The 19,509-nt window shown below is 50.9% G+C and overlaps 1 protein-coding gene across 1 annotated transcript in view; it reads left to right on the forward strand.

Moving 5' to 3' along the window:
• LOC144479415 (disintegrin and metalloproteinase domain-containing protein 10-like) overlaps positions 1-17,438 on the forward strand; it is a 128,610-nt gene extending 111,172 nt beyond the window's left edge. The window contains exons 13-16 of the mRNA XM_078198058.1: positions 923-1,022; positions 9,391-9,611; positions 15,524-15,620; positions 17,091-17,438. Of these exons, the coding sequence (XP_078054184.1) occupies positions 923-1,022; positions 9,391-9,611; positions 15,524-15,620; positions 17,091-17,122 (450 nt within the window). The 3' untranslated portion in view covers positions 17,123-17,438. The remainder of the gene's footprint in view (positions 1-922; positions 1,023-9,390; positions 9,612-15,523; positions 15,621-17,090) is intronic.
• The last annotated feature ends 2,071 nt before the right edge of the window (positions 17,439-19,509 follow it).

Below are 19,509 nucleotides of genomic sequence, written 5' to 3' on the forward strand. Positions count from 1 at the left end.
TGAATAAAAATTTAAAAAGTCAGGATGTTGAGGGACTCGGAGGAGAACCTCCCAGGCGGTGCTCCCAGGTATCTGCTGCCTTTGTCTATTGATGGTAGTGGTTGAGGGTTTGGAGGGTGCTGCCTAAGGAACCTTGGTGAGTTGCTGCAGTGCATCTTGTAGATGGTACGCATGGCTGCTACTGAGTGTCGGCGGTGGAGGGAGTGGATATTTGTGAGAGGGGTAACGATCAAGTGGGGCTTCTTAGTCCTGGATGGTGCCAAACATCTTAAGTGTTTTTGGAGTTGTACTGCAGCAACTCACCAAGGCTCTTCAACGTCCCATCAATTAGAAAAAGACAGTTTGCAATGTGGCTGTGCAGAGTTCACTCTCGGTTATTCCTGGAATATGTCAATGATTTACAACAACAACTTGTATTTCTATAACACCTTTCCCCTAATGAAACATCCCAAGGCTTTTCAGAGCAAGATCTGAGGCTGAGTCCTACGAGGAGATATGAATTCAGGAGCCTAAAAAACCAGTCAAAGCAGAGTCTGAAAGAAGGGAGCGAGGTAGAGAGTTGGAGATGGGTGGGAGTGGGTGGTGTAAGGGTGGTAAAGGCAGAAACCTTCATCACATTTGAAAATTCTTGGATGTGCAATTGAGAAGTTGTATCTTCCGGGGCTACGCACCAAGAGCTGGCTAGTGATTGGTTCATTTCCTGTCAGTGCAGACATGATGGCGAGGGTGGTCTCCCATGATGCCATGAATTTCAATGACTCTATTAGCAAAAGAAACTTGCTGAAAGGTTAATGATCTCTACTATTTCTGATGGATAAATTCTCAAATTGCTGCTAATATTTGACCCGTCGCAATGTTTGTACATTCTTCAAACTCATTTCTTCCGCATCCTCCATTGAACTCCTTGTTTGTGTTTATCCAGCAATGTTCAGGGTCTCTGTGTACAAAACACAACCTGGAGCAGTGCAGCATCCACACTCAATCCATTGAGGAGGAATGTCAGCTCTGGTGCCAGACGCCAGGTAGGGAAAAGCTCAGAGGAAGAGGGAAAGGAATGGAGGGAAGTGGGGGGGTGAGGGGGAGAAGAGGAAGAAATGAGAAGGTGGGGGAGATGGGGGTGGAGAAAAGGCAGGAGAAAGGAAAGATTGGAGGGAGGAACGTGACGAGGAGAAGAATTGGTGGAAGAGATGAGGAAGGAGGGATGGCAAGGGGAGAAGGGTGACGGGGGGGAGGGTGCCAAGGGGGGAGGGGCAGTGAGGGAGAGAATCATAGAATCCCTACAGTACAGAAGGAGGCCATTTGGCCCATCGAGCCTGCACCGACAACAATCCCACCCAGGCCCTATCCCCGCAACCCATGTGTTGACCCTGCTAATCCCCCTGACACTAAGGGGCAATTTATCATGGCCAATCCACCTAACCCACACATCTTTGGACTGTGGGAGAAAACCGGAGCGCCCGGAGGAAATCCACGCAGACACAGGGAGAATGTGCAGACTCCACACAGACAGTGACCCAAGGCCGGAATTGAACCCGGGTCCCTGGCGCTGCGAGGCAGCAGTGCTAACCATCGTGCCGCCCTATAGAGGCAGCGTCCTGAAGGTTTCAAGGAATGGCTGAAGTGGGAGTTTCAGTTACAGGGCATTGGCACCTGTTCCTGAGATCAGTTACAAGAGCATCAGGAGAGGGATGTCTCTGCGTTAGTTCCAGTGTAGAGAGGGGAACAAGTATTTGTGGCACTAACCCTCTTGACGCTCTGAGCAAGAGGCTCATTGGGTGGAATCTTATTGAGGTGTTGGGGGTTTCACTTGATGGTGGGCTGCCGGTGAGAGAGCCACACTGCTGCTTTTCAGGAAGGTCCACCAAACCGCAAACCATCAGGCGGTGCTAACTCTCAGCCAATCAGGGGCCAGCAGCTCGTGCTCTATGGAGGCCATGTCTGCTGCCTGAGGGATAGGCTCTGGAACCCAGGATTGTGGAATGGCACAGGCCACAGGCCAGTGGGGCAGGGGAGGGGAGGGGATTTGCAGGTAGGGCTTGTTGGGAGAGGGGTGCAGAGAGGTCAATAACAAGGGCAAGGGGCAGCTCTCAGTGCCCTTCCTGATGTCTAGTCCCTCATCCAGGCCCTGAGTGTCTCTGACCAAGGGATGGTGACAGGTTGGCTGTAGGGTTAGACCTGTTGTGATGAAGCTTGCTGAACCGGCCACCTTCCAGCTGGGTTCATCCCAGCAGCAGGGGGATGAGTTGTTTAAATGGTCATTAATTGTTCTTTTAAAGGGCCTCAGCTGGTGTCAGGGTGGGAAAGTTGCCTTCCCACTCTGGTGGAGCGCGGGAGGTGGTGGGGTTCACGTCCTGCTGAATTACACCTCCTTCTCCCTGCAAACCGCTACCAGCGAATGAAGAAGATTCTGCCCATAGTTTCCATTTAGAATTGCCTGGGAGACCCGTACGCTGGCATTCTGCTGTCCCGAGCAGAGAGGAGGGACACTGTGGGATACGCCTTTAAATATGCAGATCAGGCTCTGATGATGTTATAAAGTCATGATGTGGAGATGCCGGCGTTGGACTGGGGTAAACACAGTAAGAAGTTTAACAACACCAGGTTAAAGTCCAACAGGTTTATTTGGTAGCAAAAGCCACACAAGCTTTCGAAGCTCTAAGCCCCTTCTTCAGGTGACTCACCTGAAGAAGGGGCTTAGAGCCTCGAAAGCTTGTGTGGCTTTTGCTACCAAATAAACCTGTTGGACTTTAACCTGGTGTTGTTAAACTTCTTACGATGTTATAAAGGTCAGGGTGTTACTCTAACCAATGGCTGCATGGGGAATGGAGCCGGGGTGGTTTCGCGGCCTGGCTAATCTCAGAAATGAGGAGTGGAATCCCACAGCTCTCCGGGTTTTTTTTACGAACAAAGATCTTTATTGATAAAGAGAAACTCTGCCGGGGTTTGCAACCCCAGGCTGCCCTGGAGCAGCACCCCAGCAACCTGCCGCCCCCCCAGCAGCCTGCCGCCCCCCCCCCCCCAGCAGCCTGCCACCCCCCCCCCAGCAGCCCGCCCCCCCCCAGCAGCCCGCCCCCCCCCCAGCAGCCCACCCCCCCAGCAGCCCGCCCCCCCAGCAGCCCGCCCCCCCAGCAGCCCGCCCCCCCACCCCAGCAGCCCGCCCCCAACCCCAGCAGCCCCCCCCACCCAGCAGCCTGCCACCCCACCCCCCAGCAGGCCCCTCCCCCCCAGCAGGCCCCTCCCCCCAGCAGCCCCCCCCCCCTCCCAGCAGCCCCCCCCCTCCCAGCAGCCCCCCCCCTCCCAGCAGCCCCCCCCCCCCTCCCAGCAGCCCCCCCACCCTCCCAGCAGCCCCCCCACCCCCCCCCCCCCCCCAGCAGCTTTATTACAGGTAATCAGATTGCAGGTAATCTAGTCTTCAAGGTACAGACAGAGTGAGTGGAGAGAGGGCCAAGCACAGGTTAAAGAGATGCCTCCAGCCTGTCTGGAGACAATACACATCTTTTTAACCTGTGCTTAACCCTCTCTCCACTCACATTGTCTGTCTTAAAGAGACAGGCCCCACAATCAGTAGAAGGAGCCAGGTCCGAGAGTCCCAATCAGATCAATAACTTTACTTGACTTTCCATGTGGTCCCTGCCTCTCCTAAAATCCCCTACCCGGTTTATCCAAATGCCGCAAACCAAACAACTGTTGCTTGCTACCAGTTGAAGGAGAGAGATTCTCCCGAGCAGAGGGTCCTCCTGTCAGTTAAAAACTCCTGGTCTCTCTCTCAGCTTGGGGGGATGGTTAGGGAAGTACATCCACCTCCGCCTTCTCCTGTCAGATTCTTCACCAAGTTATAATTAGGCCTGAAATGTAAACAGGTTCCTGTTTTCTCCTCCCCTAACCCCGCCCTGCTATACCCTCTTTAAGAACATTGTTTAAAGGGGCAGGCACAAGGGCTAGCTTTCTACTGGGGTGGAGACTGTTGTTAACTCTGTTTTCGTTCTGCTGGTAACCACCAGTTTTCTGCTGGGGAATAGGAGTTTATTGAATAGGGATTGTTTCTGTGTGAAAACAAAATCATATCTGTGGTGTCATCACTAACTCTCCCTTGCACTCCGGGAATTTGATTTACCGCGTTGTACTTTATATTGACTACAGTGAGTGACTTTCCCATGTCCCATCACAGTTACAAAATGGGTGCACCACGCAACAATTAGATATTTGAAAGTCATAGCAAATTTTGTCACACATTACAGGTAAGATTAACACTATAAAACCCATCAGGTTTCTTTAATGTAGAAATGATTCTTCAGGAACTGCCTCTGGTTGAGACAGCTTGAGGTGAGGTCAGAGAGAAAATGCAACCTATAGTGTGAATCTCTCACACAGCTTCTCGGGTGAAAAACCCCATCTCCCATCCAACAATGCAGGCACTGTTAACACTAACCTCAGCAAAAATAACTGGTGTCCAGGAACGAAGATGTCCAAAGATGTGCGGGTTAGGTTGATTGGCCATGCTAAAAAAAAAATTGCCCTTAGTGTCCTGGGATGCATAGGTTAGAGGGATTAGTGGGTAAATATATGGGGGTAGGGCCTGGGTGGGATTGTGGTCGGTGCAGACTCGATGGGCCGAATGGCCTCTTTCTGTACTGTAGGGATTCTATGATTTCTATGATTTCTATGAACGAGAAGGAACCTGCAATAGGATCATGGAGATGAGGATAATAGGAGCAGGAGCAGGTCATGTGGACCCTGCTCCGCCGCTCAGTAAAATCGGTGTTGATCATAGAATCATAGAAACCCTACAGTGCAGAAGGAGGCCATTCGGCCCATCGAGTCTGCACCGACCACAATCCCACCCAGGCCCTACCCCCACATATTTACCCGCTAATCCCACTAACCTACGCATCTCAGGACTCTAAGGGGCAATTTTTGTTTAACCTGGCCAATCAACCTAACCCGCACATCTTTGGACTGTGGGAGGAAACCGGAGCACCTGGAGGAAACCCACGCAGACACGAGGAGAATGTGCAAACTCCACACAGACAGTGACCCGAGCTGGGAATTGAACCCGGGACCCTGGAGCTGTGAAGCAGCAGTGCTAACCACTGTGCTACTGTGCCGCCCTCTTGATGTTCTACCTTCTCTCCTCTTCCCACTATCGCCATATCCCTTCATTCTTCTACTAGTTAAAACTCTTCTGACCCTGACTCAATGACAGAACATCCACAGCTCCCTGGGACAGAGGATTTCACAACCCCTGAGGGAGGAAATTTCTCTCCATCTCAGTGTTAAATAGCTGAGGCCTAATGAGGTTAGAAATCTGGGATGAGAATAATAGGTGGCTGCTTGACAGAATCAAATATTGCTACAGATTTAAGATTATATAAACTGCATTCCAAAGAGATTAAACACAATGTTTCCTAAACCGTTTCAGAAGATACTGATTTTGATCACCTGTGGACCCTGGAGCAGCCACTCCACAGCAACAGAAACTTTAACAAGTTATCATTCCTCTCGATTCTTGTGCTGATACTGTCCAGCAATCAGATGTAAGATCTGGCCAATTCATAGAATCGTAGAATTTACAGCACAGAGACAGGCCTTTTGGCCCAAGCTAGTCCACACCGACCAAACTGCTTATCTAAGCTAACCCCATTTGCCTGCATTTGGCCCATATCCCTCTAAACCTTTCCTATCCATGTATCTGTCCAAATGCCTTTTAAATATTGTCAATGTCCCTGCCTCAACCACTTCCTCCGGCAGCTCATTCCACACACGCACCACCCTCTGTGTAAAAACGTTGCTCCTCAGGTTCCCATTAATTTTTTCCCCTCTTAACTTAAACCTATGCCCTCTAGTTCTCGATTCCCCAACCCTGGGAAAAAGACTGAGTGCATTCACCCTATCCATGCCTCTCATGATCTTATACACCTCTATAAGATCACCCCTCAGTCTCCTACGTTCCAAAGTAAAAAATCCTAGCCTGCCCAACCTCTCCCTATAACTCAGTCCCTTGAGTCCTGGCAACATCCTTGTAAATCTCTTCTGCACTCTCTCCAGTTTAATAACATCTTACTGGTGTGACGGAGGTTGAGGGGAGACCTGATAGAAGTCTACAAGATTATGAGAGGCATGGACTGAGTGGATAGTCAGAAGCTTTTTCCCAGGGTGGAAAAGTCAATTACTCGGGGGCATAGGTTTAAGGTGCGAGGGGCAAGGTTTAAAGGGCGGCACGGTAGCACAGTGGTTAGCACTGCTGCTTCACAGCTCCAGGGACCTGGGTTCGATTCCCGGCTTGGGTCACTGTCCATGTGGAGTTTGCACATTCTCCTCGTGTCTGCGTGGGTTTCCTTCAGTTGCTCCGGTTTTCTCCCACCATGCAAAGATGTGCAGGTTAGGTTGATTAGCCATGCTAAAATTGCCCCTTAGTGTCCTGAGATGTGTAGGTTAGAGGGATTAGCGGGTAAATGTGTAGGGATTGTGGGGGTAGGGCCTGGGTGGGATTGTGGTCGGTGCAGACTCGATGGGCCGAATGGCCTCTTTCTGTACTGTAGGGTTTCTATGCTTCTATGTGATTTCTGTTTCATTGGATGTCTCATTTGTTCTATTCATGAAGGGCTGGGACCGAAACTGGTACGTGTCATGCGTAGTTATTTGGGTGTGAAATTGATGCCCACTAATAAATTTAGCATTCGATGCCCAATCCGGGTGGGCTTCTATCCCACTCTTTGCTGGGATCATTGTATAGATGTCCTGTTGTTTCTTTTCCAAAAGAAATTACAGTCAACAAGTCAACACAATGTCCAGTTAAGATGCATATTAATCTGCTTCATTAGAGATGCATAACGGATTCGCAGTTGGAACAAGCCCCATATTATTTCTGAATCCAAGTGAATCCAAACTCCATTTGTGAATGAGGCGATATAGACGGTATAACTCCTTGGAAGAGCGATTCAAATACTCCCTCACTTTTTCCCCATAGCCCTGCAATTAATTCCAGCTTCATATCTAGAACATAGAACATAGAACAGTACAGCACAGAACAGGCCCTTCGGCCCACGTTGCTGTGCTGAGCTTTATCTGAAACCCAGATCCAACTATTTCCTCCCTATCATCCCGAAGTACTCCATGTGCCTATCCAATAGCTTCTTAAATGTTCCTAAAGTTTCTGACTCCACTATCACTGCAGGCAGTCCATTCCACACCCCAACCACTCTCTGAGTAAAAACCCTACCTCGGACATCCTTCCTATATCTCCCACCATGAACTCTATAGTTATGCCCCCTAGTTACCACTCCATTCACCCGAGGAAATAGTCTTTGAACGTTCACTCTATCTATCCCCCTCATCATCTTATAAACCTCTATCAAGTCTCCTCTCAACCTCCTCCGCTCCAAAGAGAAAAGCCCAAGTTCCCTCAACCTTTCCTCATAAGACCTACCCTCCAAACCAGGCAGCATCCTGGTAAATCTCCTTTGCACTCTTTCCAGTGTCTCCACATCCTTCTTATAGTGAGGTGACCAGAACTGCACACAATATTCCAAATGTGAATCTTTGTCCAAGTCCTTTTAGAAAGTTCCAGTTTAATCTATCCCAGGCCGTTTACTGGAATCGATTCTTTCCTGATCTGAATCCGATCATGCCCATGATCACCAGCTATCATAGAATCCCTACAATGCAGAAAGAGGCCATTCGGCCCATCGAGTCTGCACCGACCACAATCCCACCCAGGCCCTATCCCCATGTATTTACCCACTAATCCCTCTAACCTACGCATCCCAGGACTCTAAGGGGCAATTTTTAACCTGGCCAATTAACCTAACCCGCACATCTTTGGACTGTGGGAGGAAACCGGAGCACCCGGAGGAAACCCACGCAGACACGAGGAGAATGTGCAAACTCCACACAGACAGTGACCCGAGCTGGGAATCGAACCCATCGAACTGTCAGCAAAGACTCGCTCCTTTTCAGGAGTTCGGTGAAGTACCAGAATGAAAAGTGAATTCTGCAGCCTCATCCCAGCCCTGCACTCTCAGATTGCAATGCCCTCCGGCTGAGGGAGTGAGGGGATCAGACATTCTGCTGCAGCATCACCAGCCGCAATGTTATAGAGTTCAGTAATGTGGTTCATGTTTAGTGGGTGTATTTGATATCCGACGAGAAACAGATATCACATTGCAGACAAACAGAAACTCGGAATGGAATGACTGAGAAAGGAACAATGAATGATGAAACAACATAGCTCACAGCCTCAGGAAATATGTCACTCTGTCAGCCTTCTGCCTTTGATGTTGGGTTCAATGTATTGACTGAGGAATCTGCTGTTATCTCTTATACAAGACGTGGGTTATCTCTACTGACGGAGGTTGAGGGGTGACCTGATAGAGGTTTACAAGATTATGAGTGGCATGGACAGAGTGGATAGTCAGAAGCTTTTTCCTAGGGTAGAAAAGTCAAGTACTAGGGGACATAGGTTTAAGGTGCGTGGGGAAAAGTTTAGAGGAGATGTGCGAGGCAAGTTTTTTACACGGAGGGTGGTGAATGTCTGGGACGCGCTGCCCGGGGAGGTGGTGAGGGCAGGTACGATAGCGGCATTTAAGGGGCAACTAGACAAATACATGAATAGGATGGGAATGGAAGGATATGGACTCTGTAAGTGCATACGGTTTTAGTTTAGGCAGACATCATGATCACTCAACTCAATGTACAAGCCATGTGTGCCACAAGTGTAACCAGCAAACAATATGGGACTTGCTCCCCCAAAGGGCTATTAATGTTGGGGGACAGTTGGAGCTTTTAAGAGGCTGTTAGATGTTTGTTCAATAAGAGTAGCAAGGAATGTAGAGCAATGGAGGAGAGGCTGGATAAACTCGGTTTGTTCTCACTGGAACGATGGAGGTTGAGGGGTGACCTGATAGAGGTTTACAAGATTATGAGGGACATGGACAGAGTGGATAGTCAGAAGCTTTTTCCTAGGGTAGAAAAGTCAAGTACTAGGGGACACAGGTTTAAGGTGCGTGGGGAAAAGTTTAGAGGAGATGTGCGAGGCAGGTTTTTTACACAGAGGGTGGTGAGTGTCTGGAACGCGCTGCCTGTGGAGGTGGTGAAGGCAGGTACGATAGCGGCATTTAAGGGGCAACTAGACGAATACATGAATAGGATGGGAATGGAAGGATACGGACTCCATAAGTGCATACGGTTTTACTTTAGACAGGCATTATGATTGGCACAGGCTTGGAGGGCTGAAGGGCCAGTTCCTGTGCTGTACTGTTCTTTGTTCTATGTAATGATGGTACAATGGGGTGGAGGTGCTGATCATTTAATTGAAGGGCGGAGCGAGCCTCGAGGGGCTGAATGGCCTCCTTCCTCTTCGTTTTTAACCTAATTCTGACTATCTGATTGCAGGCAATCCAGCAACATGTTCCAGTTCCTCCTCTGTCTTACTGCGCCAGTTTTTCAACAATACCCTGTTGACATTGCCACCAGGCTCACCCTGTAAGAGGAAGCAGGGCTACTGTGACATGCTGAGTGTGTGCCGCTTGGTCGATGATGATGGGCCCATTGCTAAACTGAAAAATGCCATCTTCAATCCCGAGGAGTTTGAAGACATTTCAGATTGGATGAAGGTGGGTGTTTAGAAGGTTTATATTGAAACGTTCTCACCTATATTATATCAAACCATCTTTCTGCTGCATGGACTGCTTTTTAACTTTCGCCACTATAAATAAAGTATCTCAAACTAAGGAGGAGTTAGTTGGGCTGAATGTGTAAGGTTCTTCGCTGTGAGGTTCTGATATGCTGAGCAAATGTCCTGCCCAGTATAGAAACTGATCAGGAATGAGAATGAGCCAGCGATGGGCTCCCCTGCATTAACTCCACATCATAACTCCAATCAGCAGAGATGGAATCTTACCTCCATGATTTAACATTGGGACAGAATCCGGTTTAAACAGCGCAGTCTAATTATTTTCCCATATAATATGAAAGCAAATTACTGCGGATGCTGGAATCTGAAACAAAAACAGGAACTGCTGGAAAATCTCAGCAGGTCTGACAGCATCTGTGGAGTGAGAATCGAGCCAACGTTTCGAGTTCAATCCAGATCAATGCGAAGTGATGCACTTTGGTAGAACTAACGTAGTGGGGAGCGATACGATAAATGGCAGAACCATAAAGGGTGTAGATACGCAGAGGGACCTGGGTGTGCAAGTCCACAGATCCTTGAAGGTGACGTCACAGGTGGAGAAGGTAGTGAATAAGGCATATGGCATGCTTGCCTTTACAGGACAGGGCATAGAGTATAAAAGTTGGGGTCTGATGTTGCAGTTGTATAGAATGTTGGTTCGGCCGCATTTGGAATACTGCGCCCAGTTCTGGTCGCCACACTACCAGAAGGACATGGAGGCTTTAGAGAGAGTGCAGAGGAGGTTTACCAGGATATTGCCTGGTATGGAGGGGCTTAGTTATGAGGAGTTATGAGGAGAGATTGGGTAAACTGGGGTTGTTCTCACTGGAAAGACGGAGGATGAGGGGTGACCTAATAGAGGTGTATAAAATTATGAAAGGCATAGATAGGGTGAACGGTGGGAAGCTTTTCCCCAGGTCGGTGGTGACGTTCACGAGGGGTCATAGGTTCAAGGTGAAGAGGGGGGAGGTTTAACACCGATATCAGAAGGACGTATTTTACACAGAGAGTGGTGGGGGCCTGGAATCCGCTGCCGAGCAAGGTGGTGGAGGCGGACACACCGGGAACGTTTAAGACTTATCTAGATAGCCACATGAACGGAGTGGGAATGGAGGGATACAAAAGGATGGTCTAGTTTGGACCAGGGAGCAGCGTGGGCTTGGAGGGCCGAAGGGCCTGTTTCCTGTGCTGTAATGTTCTTTGTTCTTTGTCTGGACGACCCTTTGTCAGAGCTAATTATCTTCCCGTCCATTAACACTGCCACAGCCACGAACCGTACATAATCCTGACTCCCAGGGGTTGATAGCCAGTGGCCTTTCTCTGGCATTGAACGATCCGTGATATCTCCAGAACGAGGTCACTTTCTTTACTGGCCTCACTGGTTGCTGCTGTTTCGATGGGAGCCAAGAGGTGACCAGCTCCCATTGATGGGTAAGAGGTAGAGCACAGGTAAGTGTGCAGTTATCTTTGTGAATGCCGGAGGAGTGGGATTGCTCACAATCAGAGCTGCTCCCCACCACCCCGGGACATTCCCATGTTCTCGAGCTGTTTTTAAAGGGATAACTCAGGGTCTCTCACAACGAGAAAGGGTTTTGATATTTCTTAAGAGCTTTGATCACCCACAAAACCATCTTCCAGTTGCTGTGAGCCCATTATGTTCTCAATCCTGTCCCATCCCTCCCTGGCAGTTGCAGCATTTAACCAGCTGGACTATGTGGGGGGGATTGGGTGATGTTCCGCTGTTGGCTATGGAGCAACGTGCCCGTCTGGAACCCAGGGCTGGCTGTTAATGAGACCCAAACCAGTGAATGGTTTGATCGTTTGAGCTGCCACAGACCATGCCATACACCCAGTCAGCGTACACCCCACACTCCCTCTCGGACAGGAAAACACGGCGGGATTCTGTGGCCACGCTGACACTCGCCAAGAAGCCGGAGAATCCCGCCCGAGGTCAATGACCTTTACCTGACCAATTCCCGTGGTGGGCAGGATGGAGAATTCCAGACACAATCCCCAGATTGGTTGGATCAGCATTTTGGACAGAAGCCCAAGTGAATAATTGGGGAGACTGGAGAATGGGGCAAGAAGCAGTTTTCAAAATACATCAATACAGTTCAAATAGCACAGCGAGGCTTCCTTCAGATCAACCATTCTCTCCGGGAAAAATACAAATTATCTGACGCTCCATCATCAATAAAAAATTCACCAAATGAGAAAGAAATACATTAATCTGTTAGTTTGTACTAGAAAGAAAAAAGGGAAACTTGCATTACTGTCACATTTCACTCCTGTCTCAAAGCACTTACAGCCAGTGGAATACTTTGTGAAGCTCTGGAGTAACAGCAGCAGTGTGTGCACAGCAAGATCCCAAAAACAGCAGTGAGATAAAGATGAAGTAATCTGTTTTTGTGATGTTGATTGAGAGTAAATATTAGACAGGACAGCGAGGAAATCTCCTCAGTCCTTCATGAACTCTTTGACATCCACGCTGAGCGGGTGAGTGCGCAGAGCTTCAGTTTAACATATCGTCCAAATGACAGTACTTCCCAAACATGCAGCGCCCCCGCAGTGCTGCAGTGCCCCCGCGGTGCTGCAGTGCCCCCGCAGTGCTGCAGCGAGTGTCAACTGATTGTTGTATTCAAACCCTGGAAGTGGGATTTGAATCTGGAGCTTTGACGCAGGTGACAATGCAACTCACTGAGCGAAGGTTAAGATGAGCCTTCCTGGACATTTAAACCCAGAGAGATTTCCAGTGCAGACGGAAGCCATTCAGCCCATCGAGTCTGCGCTAACTCTCTGAGAGAGCTGAACATTTAAACAAATAAGAACAAAAAAAGTACAGCACAGGAAGAGGCCATTCGGCCCTCCAAGCCTGTGCCAATCATGATGCCCTAAGTAAAAAAATCTCTGTCCTTACTTGGCCCATATCCATATCCATCTGTTCCCTAAATATCCCTCTGGACCCATGTAGAGGGGTAATGTAGAAGGAAGCCATTCGGCCCATCAAGTCTGCACCTTTCAGACAGAGCTCGACATTTAAACCCAGAGAGGTTTACAGCGCAGAAGGAAGCCATTCTGACAATCCAGCTTTCCTGGAGCAATCAAAACGAATCCCTGCTCAGAGTTCAGTACTGATCCCATCAATTCTGAAAAGCACAATGTCTCTGCCTAAGAATACTTCTGTGGGCAGCACGGTAGCACAGTGGTTAGCACTGCTGCTTCACAACGCCAGGGACCTGGGTTCGATTCCCGGCTCGGGTCACTGTCTGTGTGGATTTGCACATTCTCCCCATGTCTGCGTGGGTTTCCTCCGGGTGCTCCGGTTTCCTCCCAGAGTCTGAAAGATGTGCTGGTTAGGTGGATTGACCCAAACAGGCGCCGGATTGTGGCGACTAGGGGAATTTCACAGTAACTTCATTGCAGTGTTAATGTAAGCCTTACTTGTGACTAATAAATAAACTTTACTTTACTCATTTAAAAAATACATTCTCAAGGCTCTCATCCAGTTCAAAGAGACCCAGCGTCTTGTATCTTATTTCTACCTCTGCATCTCCCAAATTAATCTACTCAGTCTGCTCCCCGTGCCTTTAATGTCCTTTCAAAAATGAAGGGCAGGATTTTCCCGGCCCGCTGTGCTGCTTGAGTTGGGCGGCGGGCAGGGGAGATGTCAGCGGGAGAGCTGATGCGGGAATCCGGTCACAACTTTCCATCCCCATGTTTTATGGCGTAATCAGCTGGGCACTGGGAAACAGCACGAGGCTGATTACAATGTTGAAATTGGCATTTCCAGCTCATTTGCAAACTCGGGACGATACCGTTCCAGGCTCGCTATTGTTAGTGACCCTTCTGGGGACGGGTCCCACCAGCGGGGATTAAAGCTCAGTCCTTCATCAATGGGAACCAGGCATGACGTTGGCAAGTGTGAGGTTATCCACTTTGGAAGAAATAATAGTAAATTGGAATATTATTTAAATGGAGAAAAATTACATCATGCGACTGTGCAGAGGGACCTGGGGGTCCTTGTGCACGAATCGCAAAAACTCAGTTTGCAGGTGCAGCAGGTGATCAAGACGGCGAATGGAATGTTGGCCTTTATCGCGAGGGGGATAGAATATAAAAGCAGAGAGGTCTTGCTGCAACTGTACAAGGCACTGGTGAGGCCGCAACTGGAATACTGTGTGCAGTTTTGGTCCCCTTATTTGCGAAAGGATATATTGGCCTTGGAGGGAGTGCAGAGAAGGTTCACCAGGTTGATACCGGAGATGAGGGGTGTAGCTTATGAGGAGAGATTGAACAGATTGGGTCTGTACTCGTTGGAGTTTAGAAGGCTGAGGGGGGGGATCTTATAGAGACATATAAGATAATGAAGGGGCTGGATAGGGTAGAGGTAGAGAGATTCTTTCCACTTAGAAGGGAAACCAGAACTAGAGGGCACAGCCTCAAAATAAGGGGGGGCCGGTTCAGAACAGAGTTGAGGGGGAACTTCTTCTCTCAGAGGGTAGTGAATCTCTGGAATTCTCTGCTCATTGAAGCAGTGGAGGCTACCTCGTTGAATATGTTTAAAGCGCGGATGGACGGATTTCTGATCGGTAAGGGAATTAAGGGTTATGGGGATCAGGCGGGTAAGTGGAACTGATTCACTTCAGATCAGCCATGATCTTATTGAATGGCGGGGCAGGCTCGAGGAGCTGGATGGCCTACTCCTGCTCCTATTTCTTATGTTCCTATGATGGCCTCGCTGGTGTGGGGCAGAGACCATTGAGGCCCCCCGAGAAGTTCGGGGCAGGAGGTGTTGCCCCTAGGGTAGTGCCAGCCTGGCACTCTGGCAATGCCAACCTGGTACACTGGCAGTGCCAAAGGGGCAGGTCCTGAGGGGCGCGGGGCCGACTGGGGAGCAGGGCCACACCAGATTTTGGGCCAATCGGTGATGGTGGGGAAGAACCGTGCGCAGCGATCGGTGGGGGATGAAGGGGCAATCAGGGCTGGCCATGGGGGAAAGGGGGGGTTCAGGCTGGCCATCGGGGGCAGGGCTTGGAGCCAGCGATTGGGATGGGGGGGTGCGGGAGATCGGGGCCGGTGATTGTAGGGGATGGGTGTCAGCGCTGGTGATCGGGGGGGCGGGGGGGTGGGGGTGGGGGGGAGAGGGGTGATCGAGGGCTGGGTCAGGGAAGATATCGGGAGGCCGGTGATGGCGGGGCCAGTGTGCATGCACCAATCTCCCCGCTGACAGGTGGGCATACGCAGTGGATCCTCAGCATGCTGATGCCATCCTCTCGGGTAGGATTAGGCCCTGTTCCCTCACCGCCAGCGTGAATCCCCCGGCAGACTCGGTGAAGCACAGAGAGCCAGAAATTCAACTGACTAAAGCTCGCCCAAAAAACAGCTGGGAACATCTCCCATTTTCCAACCCACTGGGCACTTCAAATCAGTCCTAAAATCTCCTAACGCTGCTCTCAATCCCAAAACTATTCCGAAACGGTTCTCTCCTGTACTTGCTACAGTGCCGGACACGGCCTGGTTTTTCAGAATGGGGGGGGGCAGTTACTGTGTGTCGGAGCTGTGAAAATGGATGGGGTGAATGGCCAGGAGCTGAGATTAGTGAGGGACAGACCAGGAACAGAGACAGAGCATGTTTCTCACCATCCTCTGGAACTGCTCCGTACAAAGGAGTGCTTCACTGGGCACTCTGGCCTTGAGTCCCTTCCCGTTTAGTCATTCCACTTGGGAATTTGAAAAGTTCTCTTTGAACCCTAAATTCCCATGAGCTTTCTTTCAGTTTGGAAGTTAGTTTGGAAAGTTGTTGCCTGTCTGATTGAATAGGGTTCAGTCTGACTCTGGTTTGTTCTGTTACAGACTCATTCCTGGGCCATTCTTTTTGGCATTCTGATCCTAGGAGGCTTGATGTCGAGCACGGTGTTTATATTCGGGAAGAGACTGGACAGCGAGATGGGTAATAACTCTGTCAAGTTAGAATCTCCAATCCCCCAGCCCCACACAGCCTATTGTCCACCAATCCCACGAGCCGCACACTCCATCCTGCCAACAATGGTCTTGTGGATTATTTCTGGAACCTGTTGATCTGATTGGAAATGTGATCACAATTTACCACGGTACAGTCTGACCAGGAAATATTTCCACCTCTTAAGAAGTCAGTATTAATTAGAGGTAACCAATTGGAGTGTTTCTGTGGGCAGATCAGGCTGGAAGGTTCGGGAAGCCTCCCATTCATTTCAATGGAAAAGGCAATCAGTCAGAGTGAAAGCATTCCTGATTCGCTATCACTCATTTCATCAAACTATTGAGAACCAATTTCACCCAATAGGGTGTCAGACTTTCTTAGTTTTTCTTTGCAAATGATACAGAAGTTTGTAATCTTACAGCATGTTAGAAAGTTACTCCGCTCCAAATGTCCGTGCTGCTTCCTTGCAAAGAGACAACTTGTTGAGTTTTGCCCAACCTTCTTAAAGCCCTGACCCCGGCGCTGGCTCTGGCCCCCACCTCTGGCCCCACCCCCGGCCCCTGGCCCTGGCCCCGGCCCCTGGCCCTGGCCCCGGCCCTGGCCCCGACCCCACCTCTGACCCCGGCCCTGGCCCCGGACCCTGGCCCCGCCCCCACCTCTGGCCCCACCCCCAGCCCCTGGCCCTGGCCCCGGATCCTGGCCCCGGCCCTGGCCCCGACCCCACCTCTGACCCCGGCCCTGGCCCCGGACCCTGGCCCCGACCCCAACTCTGGCCCCGACCCCACCTCTGACCCCGGCCCCGGACCCTGGCCCCGGACCCTGGCCCCGACCCTGGCCCCGACCCTGGCCCCGGCCCTGGCCCTGACTGTGGCCCTGGCCCTGGCCTGAAGCAGCTGAAGGCCTCACTACCACTTGTTGACTTCGTGAGCTTCAGATTGCCAATCAGAGCAGAATCAGCGTGGTTCTTCCTGCTGCAGTACCTTATCCTGGATATCAGATAATTTCACCTTGGAAAGAATGCCTGGAATGTGAGGGGAATGTTTTACCCGGGATGAGAGAATTAGAAACATCCAGTCAAACAGAATGGAGTTGGGAGTGAGCAGAGGCAGGATGTGAGTGCATAGGATTAAAATTTAACCTGTGGCAACCACTGCTGCAGAGAAATGTGTTCTTCATGGAGCCATGATGTGGAGATGCCGGCGTTGGACTGGGGTGAACACAGTAAGAAGTCTCACAACACCAGGTTAAAGTCCAACAGGTTTATTTGGTAGCACAAGCCACTCCTGATGAAGGAGCAGCGCTCCAAAAGCTAGTGGATTTTGCTACTAAATAAAGCTGTTGGACGTTAACCTGGTGTTGTGAGATGCCTTACTGTTCTTCATGGAGAACAGAATGAGTAAAGGACATTTTATTCACACGGGTCTAGCAGTTGCTGACATCCTCTTTTCATTTCTCTTTCAGCTGGTCAGGAGACCGAGTTGCAAACTTTCTGAGGACAAGCGGGTGTCGGTGAGGGTGTCGGTGAGGGTGTCGGTGAGGGTGTCGGTGAGGGTGTCGGTGAGGGTGTCGGTGAGGGTGTCGGTGAGGGTGTCGGTGAGGGGGTGGGGGCCGCACAGAGACTGCACTGTCACAGGGTCTGCATCACAATCCACAAATCCCCCCCCCTCGCTTTTTAATGGAAGCTGATTCCAGTAAAAAGCCTCTCATCAGGAGCAGCTCCGAGCCAGAGGCAGGGATTGTTCCGCTGCCCTCCCTCCCTCTCTGCCATCATTAACTGTTCCAGATAATTAAAGGGCATCAACTTCATTACACATGATTTTCCCGTGTTTGTTTGTACACGTATGTGGCGTTATTTATGTCGGCGCCAACTGTTGTCAGGGTGATAGTGATGACACATGATGACTTGTCTCATTTCCCATTAGCCTCGTTAACTATGGGATCTCAGTATGTAAACACTGCCGTCACGTGGCTGTGTCTCTGACAGGAAAGCCCAGATACGGGAGCACACGGTTTAGACCGTTCACAACTGCGACCTTCTCACTCACAGGCTATCTGTTCCGATGACCTTGGTTGAGCCTAGATGTTGGTGTGAAAGCTGGGGGAGTTACCTGCTCTCAGAGAGTGCCAAGGGCCTGTACCTGAGGGGACAGACAGGACCTTAATTTAGCATCACAGGAGCGCATAGCCTACACTGCAGCACTCCCTCAGTGCTGGTGTAGAAGCCTGGGCTTTGTGTGAAAAACCTTAGACTGGGAACTGAGCCCACAACCTCCTGAGTGAGAGGTGATACCTCATGACAATATTCCATTTAACCCCCCCCCCCCCCCCGCAGTCTCCCGTCACCCCCCACCCCCCCAAATGGCCTTTAACTCATGCCAACTTGTGCCCAGTTTTCTGTGCTGCTGTAAATGGGATGTATCTCTATGGTGTGTGGTTTCATATCAGACAAACTCATCTTCTGTGCTGTACACTCGGGACACTGAGATATTTCAACATATAATCCTCGAGAGAATTCTCTAAAATATCTGCGCTCCTCTAATCCAGCGTTTTAATTGCACTGTCACTGGCGGCCGTGCCTCCAGATCTTCAGCCTGAAACTCTGGGATTCCCTCCCTGATCCTCCCCATCTCTCCTCCAATCTTGATTCTTTTCAAATGCTCCTTAAACCAGCCTCAATGATCACCTTTCCAGCCAAATGCTGTTAACAAAATCCTGCCTCCCACCTTTGACTCAGTGTCGATTTCTGTCAGGTCGTGCCCCTGTGAATGACCTTGGGAGGCGCTATATAAATGCAAGCTGTTGCAGTGTGTCAGATGCCAAACTGACTGCAGTGAAATGTGTGTCGGAGCCTTTGTCTGGAGGCAGCCCCCTGATGATTCACGCCTGAGACAGCTAACTGAGGGTGTGCCAGTTGCTGGCACTGTTGGAACACCTGGCATCTGTGCCTACTCATGGGCAGGCCTTGAACGAGGGAGAGTTTCCTGGACGGGTGAAATCCTTCCAAATTCTAGAAAGGTGGGAGGCAGGATTTAGTTAACAGCAGAGTCACTCCTGACAGGGTCATGGGGAGTCTGTGCGCTCGCACGTTCCCATTTCCCACACGATTACAATTCTAAACCCAGCTCCAAATTGTATCACACCCCTGCTCACAGGACCAGCTCCCCCCTTCCTCTGCCCACCTTCTCTCCTCCGCTCCTGCCTGGAACACTGATCTCCCCCCCCCCCCCCCCCCCCCCCCCCCCACCGACCCCGCTCCTCACCGCACCCCTTGCCCCATCCCCTCCTCCCCCTCCTCTCTCCACCCCCTGCCCCATCCCCTCCGCCCCCTCCCCCTCCTCTCTCCACCTCCTGCCCCATCCCCTCCGCCCCCTCCCCCTCCTCTCTCCACCCCCTACCCCATCCCCTCCGCCCCCTCCCCCCTCCCCTCCGCACCCCCTGCTCCATCCCCTCCGCCCCCTCCCCCCTCCTCTCTCCACCCCCTACCCCATCCCCTCCGCCTCCTCCCCCCTCCCCTCCGCACCCCCTGCCCCATCCCTCCGCCTCCTCCCCCCTCCCCTCCGCACCCCCTGCTCCATCCCCTCCGCCCCCTCCTCTCTCCACCCCCACCCTATCCCCTCCGCCCCCTCCCCCCTCCTCTCCGCACCCCCTGCTCCATCCTCCCACCACAAAGTTCCACGTGGACGACTCGTTGCCTCAGTCCGAGCTGCAGCCGAGCTGACAATGGAGTGAGTGTGAGCTGGGTGCCCGCGCTCCGCTCTCTATCCTGAGGCTGGGTCTGTATTAAAGGCTGTTTCAGGTTAGTGAGTATCCATCACAGCGAAACTGCCACAGGGAAGCTGGGCACTGGCTTCACTGCAGCATCTCACCCACCACTGAGACA

Source organism: Mustelus asterias, chromosome 26 (genome assembly GCF_964213995.1).
Source record: "Mustelus asterias chromosome 26, sMusAst1.hap1.1, whole genome shotgun sequence".
In the NCBI taxonomy this organism is placed as follows: domain Eukaryota; kingdom Metazoa; phylum Chordata; class Chondrichthyes; order Carcharhiniformes; family Triakidae; genus Mustelus; species Mustelus asterias.